General features: G+C 45.7%; 1 protein-coding gene across 34 annotated transcripts in view; it reads left to right on the forward strand.

The window, feature by feature from the left end:
- Dst (dystonin) overlaps window positions 1–2478 on the forward strand; it is a 400775-nt gene extending 398297 nt beyond the window's left edge. For 21 of the 34 annotated variants that reach the window (XM_006495666.4, XM_006495690.4, XM_006495691.4 and 18 more), the window contains 2 exons: window positions 344–467; window positions 1146–2468. In XM_006495666.4, coding sequence (XP_006495729.1) covers window positions 344–467; window positions 1146–1408 — 387 coding nt within the window. In that variant the 3' untranslated portion in view covers window positions 1409–2468. Of the gene's footprint in view, window positions 1–343; window positions 468–1145 lie in introns of all 34 variants that reach the window. The other 13 variants (XM_017314716.2, XM_006495674.4, XM_017314712.2 and 10 more) reach the window with 3 other exon arrangements.
- Window positions 2479–8067: the final 5589 nt, after the last annotated feature.

Below are 8067 nucleotides of genomic sequence, written 5' to 3' on the forward strand. Positions count from 1 at the left end.
CTGCACAGTCCCCACCCCAGCGGCCGCTGTTTAACCCTGTAATGATGCCATCTGAGGCACACTGACAACCCACAGTTTGATCAGTCTTGGTTTCCTCACCATGGCTTTTGTGTTTTGTCTTCAATCATGAAACCATTTTCTTTAAAATTTGTCTTTATCCCAGTAAGAATTAAAAAAAAAAAAAAAAGGAGGAGGGGAGCCGGTGGGACCCACACACCTCACTTATCTGAAGCGTGTCCACCTCCTTCAGAGGGCTTGTCTAGATGTCCAACCATAAGCAAAGTGGGACATCCTACAGCGCAGGCAAACTCTTACGTGCTCTCTGCACTGGTCGCACACACAGGGCACACCAATCCAGGGAAGCAAGCTGCGACTACCCGGGTACCTGTCAGGGAAAGGCTTCCACTCTGGGGAGGACAGCGCCTTGATAACGACGGCAGCCGCCAGAGTCCGAACACAGTTCGCTGGTGAGTGTGTGATATCTCTTTCCCTCAACGGTGACCTGAGGACTAAAGTGCCCCCTCTTCCTAATTTCAAGAGAAAGTTTTTGACGTTGCCATGTGCTTTTGAAATGAAATGAAACACTAATCTGAGAGAGAGAGAGAGAGAGAGAGAGAGAGAGAGAGAATGAGAATGGGGCGAGGACATAAGTCAGTACTGTGCCCTTTGCTCTGGGAGCCTCTTTGCCACCCAGGGAGTATGTAGGGCTATTCCAGGTCACTGGGGAAACCCAGGCACTGGGCCTTTCATCACAGAATAGTGAACTCAGTGACTGGCCAGCACTGCCAAGGTCTGAGCTCAGCCTGAGAGGCAACTCTCACACTCTTTAAGTCACTTCCCCTCAGGCAAGGCTTGCACCTGATAGTCTGCAGGCACCTGGTACCAGGAGGCTTCAAGGAACATCACTTCCCACAGCAGTAGTGTCCGCATGATAAGCCAGAATTTAACTTTGGTATATCAATCTAGGTATTGTTCTTTAACGTCTCCTTAGAATGCTGCCTGCCCTTGCATGATAATGAAAAGCCGCAAGACCAAGGTATTTTCATGCTAGCACAGAGCACAAGAAGCACAGGTTGATGTAAAAGCTGGTATTGCAGATGAGTGATACAGGTTCCTCACCTCTGTCCTCTGTCCTCTCTCTCCAGAGTCCAGGAAGACTCCCAGCCGCCCAGGGAGCAGAGCCGGAAGCAAAGCCGGAAGCAGAGCCAGCAGCCGCCGAGGCAGCGACGCGTCCGACTTTGACATTTCAGAAATCCAGTCTGTGTGCTCAGACGTGGAGACCGTCCCACAGACACACAGACCTGTGCCCCGAGCAGGTTCTCGGCCATCCACAGCCAAGCCTTCTAAAATCCCCACACCCCAGAGGAGGTCACCTGCCAGCAAATTAGACAAGTCTTCGAAGAGATAGTGCAATTGGCTCCAACCAGCCCTTCCCCGAGCATTTACTATTTAAGCGAATGATGTAAAATACGATGTAGAAATTACTGTGAAATATTGCAGGAGGCAAGTTTTAAATTCTGCAGATGGCCTTATTTGTGTATTTGTCTTTTTATTTGATCTGTATCACTTTTTTGGTCAGATTTTCTGGGGGTAAAAGTCACATCATATGTGATAAGGAAGAAAGAACTTAACATGAACTGATGTTTCTGCACTGTCGAGTGTAGACCATACACTAAAAGTCAGTTACTGTACCTACAGGTAAGTCCACATTCTCTCTGACAACCACAGCACTACATAGCTGACATTAAGGGATACCTCATGACACCTTTTATGGAGATTCTGAACAGCTGACAAACCAAGCAGGGAATTGTATTTTTATTTATTTTTTATTTTTATTTTTTGCGATGCTCTAACTGTAAATTAGACAGAAGACAAAAGGAAAAACACAACAAGACGCAGTTCTTCGAGCAGCCTCCAAGAGAGAATCAGAGTCACAGGAAAACGCCTCAAGCAGCCGCCGGTACCATGGCGTTCACACACCTCCCAGTGTCCTTGTGCCTCTGCTTCAGGCGCAGCCAGACGCGCCCTGGGCATCCGCCGTCTCTACCATAGGGATGCGGTGCTCCGTGCATCCGTGTACACGTGCAAGGTTTTGCTCTGCTTGGGTGGACAGCAGCCCCTGTACCACTGAACTCATTTTGTAACAGCAATTTCGCTTGCAAAAAAAAAAAAAAAAAAAAAAAAAAAAAAAGCTCTGAAATAAAACACATCCCTTAACTACATCGCTATGGAATTAATTTTTTTTCCCCAGGGAAAACTGGTGTATTTTTTTATGAACAGTATCAATTTGGAGTGACCAAAAGATACTTGAAAAAAAAAGTGGGCTTATTTTGATTTCTCATCTGGAATAATCATGTTCTGGTATTATATCTACTTATATTTAATAAATATGCATTTTAATTTATTATGTATACTCACATACTAGAGAAAGATATTAGTATGCATTTAATAAAACATATTCACTTGAACGTATGGAATACTTGGTTATTTGAAATGAGCTTTTCTGTTTGTTTTAAATAAAGGGTAAATAATAGAAATGGTAATAATAGATGATAGTCTGACAGGAAAGGCTGGGAGGTGTGTAAGGAGGTAGAGCTAATGGGAAGCACCCATTCTATAAGTATTTGAGAAATCCTAGCTGGTATCAATGACATTTAGGCTACTACAGTGCTCCTGTCCTCAAATAATCAAGGGAGATGTCTTAGGGTTTTACTGCTGTGAAGAGACACCTTGACCAAGGCAACTCTTATAAGGACAACATTTAATTGGAGCTGGCTTACAGGTTCAGAAGTTCAGTCCATCATCATCAAGGCGGGAACAGGGCAGCATCCAGGCGGGCATGGTGCAGGAGGAGCTGAGAGTTCTACAGCTTCATCTGAAGGCTGCTAGAAGTCTGGCTTCCAGGCAACTAGGATGAGGATCTTAAAGCCCACACCCATAGTGCAACGCCTACTCCAACAAGGCCATACCTTCTAATGGTGCCACTCCCTAGCCCAAGCACACAGAAACCATCCCAAGAGACTTCATTATGAATCACAAAAAAAGCATCAACAGGGCAGGATATTTAACAAGATGACGACTTTATTGTTAATATTGTGATACTCTAATATAATTTTTGTTTTTTTGTTTTGGGGGGGAGGTTGGTCTTGGCATTGGTTTTCTGGTTTGTTTGTTTCTTTGTTTTATCAAGTTATACAGTTTTCCTAAATAAGAAAATAGCACCCCGCTGTAACTAGGAAAATGGCGGCTGGCTCCTTTGGGCACGTCAGGTCCCAGCATTCTCTGTAACTAGCATGCAGTTCAGAGAAGGCTAGTATTGGTGCTCAGGTACGTGGGGACAGGATTATTGTATTCCTACTTGCCTAGAGCTGTATCATTCATGTGAACAGGTGCCTTATCCAGTGGCTCCGCCCTCTTGCCGAGGCGTGAACAAGGTAGTCCTGACCATGAGGCGATGCGGTTGCTCGCGCATCTGCTCACACACATAAACTAAGAAGGCAGCTGATGCTGACACCATTGCATACACTAGCAAGATTTTGCTGAAAGGACCCAGATATAGCTGTCTCTTGTGAGACTATGCCGGGGCCTGGCAAACACAGAAGTGGATGCTCACAGTCAGCTATTGGATGGGTCACACGGCCCCCAATGGAGGAGCTAGAGAAATTACCCAAGGAGCTAAAGGGATCTGCAACCCTATAGGTGGAACAACAATATGAACTAACCAATACCCCGGAGATCTTGACTCTAGCTGCATATGTATCAAAAGATGGCCTAGTCGGCCATCACTGCAAAGAGAGGCCCATTGGACTTGCAAACTTTATATGCCCCAGTACAGGGGAACGCCAGGGCCAAAAAGGGGGAGTGGGTGGGTAGGGGATTGGGGGGGGTGAGTATGGGGGACCTTTGGGATAGCATTGAAAATGTAAACGAGGAAAATACCTAATAAAAAAATAAAGAAAGAAGGCAGCTGAAGTGGCTCTATCCCTTTCATGCTTTGCAAACATTAGGTTTTTACTTCAAAAAGAAGACTAGGGAATGATTTTTGTCTCCTTCCTTCTAAAAACTACTCCTGTTAAAGCGGTAGGAAGTCTCAGGGCTGGGGAGGAGAGGGTGGCCCAGTGGTTAAGGGCACTTGTTGTTTCAGAGGACCTGGGTTTGGTTCCCAGCACTTACGTGGCAGCTCATCTGTAACTCTCGTTTTAGGGGCTCTGATGCTTTGGGCCTCGCTGTTCACCAGACATGCACATGGTACACAGACACACATGTGCAGGCAAACACTCATACACAGGAGACAACAATAATTCCAAAGGCTAGAGCCTCCATTTTCCTAGTAAATAAGCTCTCTGAAGAAGATGGGTGCCTCCCCCTTGATATCACTGCCTTTGTGGAGACCAAACCACTGGGGGTTTTCTTTCTCCTGCATTTGTGCTTTCAGAGCCAGAGTCCTGAGGAGTCCGTGTCGCTGAGCACAGAACACCCCTACCCACCTGTGTGAGCTCTTCCCTTGCTTCTGACTTCCCCCCCACCCCCTCGTTAAAAGAGAACAGGAGCCCAGTTCTACTGTACATGCACAGTCCCAGCTACTCCACACCCATAGGTTACATCATGCAAGTTCAAGCTCAGAGTGAGCTACAAGGAAAACACAGGGATGGCTCTCAACCCTGAAAACTTAATCTGGCATATCAGAGAGTCCAAATTCTGGGTAGATGTTTTTGTCTGAAAAAGAAAAAAAATCAAAGCTGCTAATAGTCACTGTGCCCTGCTCCCCTCTTTAGAAACAATGGCTGGAAATGGCTGGTCCTGGCTAAAAGGCAAACACGGTTAAAAACTTGGCAGCTTCCCCTGGTTATCCAGGACAGACCTGTGAACCAGAAGGGAGGAAGGGGAGGGGAGAGTCTGTCCTCTTGATTTCATCACTCCAAAGCTCGTTCTTTGTATTCACAAGTGAAATACAGTGTGGCACAGTTGCCTCCTTCAGACCATGCTTTGGCGTGTTCCCGCGTGAGTGGCCCTTGCTCTTGGTCCTTACCCCCACTCCCCCAATCTGATGCTTCTCCCACCTGGGATCCCACAAAAGCAGCAGGCACTGCCGTTTTATTTTTCAGGACCTTAGGAAATGAGTCCCTCTCGGCCATTTAAAGATGACTTGAGCATTGATACAACCTGCTTCGAAGTAAATAGTGATGTTGGAAGCATGTGTGTGCATGAACTGTGGCGCTCAAGTTCTGGGTGTGAGCTGCCAGACCACTGTAGAACTGGCAACAACACAATGCATGCCAATTAGGAGATAGAGGTTGAGTGGTTAGAATGAGAACCAACAAAATAGGGTTCTTTTTTCCCCCCTTGCTGCTCCTTCTGATATGCTAAATTAATATGCAAAACTGTATGCACAAAGGAAACTCCTCCTATCCTTCTGTCCCCAACTTCCTCCCTCCTCTGTCCTCTGTCCTGGGACTATTCTTAGGGAGAAGTAACTAGCCATCTATTCACCCTAGATAAAGGATGAAGGGCAGACCAGAGAAATTCCACTCGAATCTGATTTAGTGAACCAAAATTCATTGGGGTCTATATTGGCACATCCATGACTCAAAAGTAAAGGCTACCAACTGTATCCTCAGAGCTTCCTGATGAGCTTCGGATACTTAGGAAGGTCCTCCCTCCCTCCCCCCTCCCCATCCCCTTGTCTCACATGTGGTAGACGATCACCCCAGGAATGAGCTGCACCCCAACTCTTGAAAGGAATTTCACATAATTCCTTTATTCTCCTTTATTGAAAACTAAAGTCATTTTGAGGTTAAGAAATCTTCCAAATATTTCCCAAAGTAAAAATAAAATACTCTTGTAGATTGTTGCTATTCTTAAAACTAAAGTTACTTTGCCCTGGGGTAAGGAGAAGGAGGTTTAGTTCCCATGATTTTGGAATCTAACCTCTCTGCCGTTGGTCTCCAGGCTTCTTGCTAGCCTATCTGAATAAAGAGTTTTAAAGGTTCTGTTACAGGAAATTAGGGTTCCTTTCTGTAGGAACTTTGTCTTGTTGGTGAGGGAATTTCAATGGACTGAGAAGGAAACTGACCATTGTAGTAAAGTTTGTGGGGGAAAAAAAAAACAAGGGGAAGTCAAGCTATAAATGTTAGCTGCTCTGCAGAGGAAAATGGAGAAGAGGAACCCTTTGCATTAGGGTCCAGGAAAACACGAAAGGTCAGCAATGGAAGTTGGCAAGCAGTACAGCAGAGAAAGTGAACTTGTCTGGAGTGTAGAGGCAAGAATGCTTAAGATGTCGGCAAGTATTCAAAAAACAGATGGAGGGGTGTGGTGGTTTGAAGAAAAATGGCCCCCATGGGCTCATAGTTTGAATGTTCAGTCACGGGGAAGTGGCAGTATTTGAGAGGAGACATGTGGTCTTGTTGGAGAAACTGTCCCTGGGAGTGGGCTTGGAAGTTTCAAAAGCTCACTCCAAGCCCAGTGTCTCCCCACTCCAGCTTTGGATCAGAATGTAGCTCTCAGCTTGTGCTCCTGGGCCATACCTGCTACCATGCTTCCCATCCTGATGGAAATGGACTAAAGCTCTAAAAGTGTTAGCACACCCCAATGAAATGCTTTTAGAAGAGTTGCCTTGGCCGCGGTGTATCTCCCGAGCAACAGACAAGTGACATCGACAAAGGGCCGGGATGAGGACAAGTTACACTTTCTGACTTAGAAAACTAGGCTGATTTGGTGAAGATCAACAGATAACAGCCCCAAGGGAGTAGAGGGTAAAGAGACTAGCCAGCCAGAGCATGACAAACATGGCTTTGGCAGGCCTTGCCCTTCTCCCGCATTCCCTATGCCTTGCTAAAAACAGTTAGATTACATTCCTAAAGCTAGCCACCAAGGTCTGTTCCCTTATTTGGCCACTGTCTCCTCCTAAGGCTGACTACTAAAGCTGACTAAGGTCCAGCTATCAGAGTATTGAAGTTCAACAATCCAAACCCCCATTGGCTCACCTAATTAACATGCCCAATTAAAATGATGAACCTCATCCTAATATGGGGTTCCCTGTTTACCGTTATAAACTGCCATTTGCCTATGGACCATGTCTGTCTCCTATCAAGAGGCTGCCTTTTATCTCCCTCTGAGACAAATACCTCTTGTCCCTCTCCCTTGTTCCCTTCCCCTTCTCCCTAATCTCATGTCTTTGTCTCTAATTCCCTACCCTTTGTCCCCCTAGGACAAATAAATCTCATTGTGCCTAGAACTTGGTCTTACCAGTCCTGATACTGATCCTGTCATGGGGGAGGGGCAGTGTGTCTTCTGGTGTATCTATAAATATAAATACATTATCTCATTCTGATGATGAATGCTCCCAATACCTCAGCATTTCTTCAGGTTTGTGTGCTTTTCTGAAGGGCCCTCTCCTGGCCCAGTGATTGGGAAGCCCAGTTGGATGAACTCTTAAGGAGAAGAACACTACAATATTTGGGACAACTTAGAATATCAGTCATGTCTCCCCCCAGAGCTAGAGGTAGAATCCTTTCCTTCCTTCTAACAGGAAATCTCTTCCCTCTCCTGGACCTTGACAAAGCTCTGATAACCTCTTCATATGGTGTTTTAAATCTTGGTAGGGGCAAAGCTGATTCTTTTCAGGAAACAGGGGTTCATCCCTAACCCTCGCAGGCCTGCTAATGGCTGCACAGCTACTTAACAGTTTGCATGTGAATTTCTTCCAGGATTTTTTTCCAGTTCTTTTAACATCTCAGGCCCCGTTAAGGTGGGACCTTAACAATACTGGTGTCCATCTGTGTTTCAATGTTCCTGGTTGGGCTTTTCTCAGATATGGTACGATCCTCCAATGTATAATGTGGTTGAAGACTTTCAGAAAATGTTGCAAAGCAATTTCCTCTGGGATTAAAACATTCTATCGGGGCTGGTGAGATGGCTCAGTGGGTAAGAGCACCCGACTGTTCTTCCGAAGGTCCAGAGTTCAAATCCCAGCAACCACATGGTGGCTCACAGCCATCTGTAACAAGATCTGACTCCCTCTTCTGGAGTGTCTGAAGACAGCTACAGTGTACTTACATATAATAAATA

This window comes from Mus musculus, chromosome 1 (genome assembly GCF_000001635.26).
Source record: "Mus musculus strain C57BL/6J chromosome 1, GRCm38.p6 C57BL/6J".
NCBI lineage: Eukaryota > Metazoa > Chordata > Mammalia > Rodentia > Muridae > Mus > Mus musculus.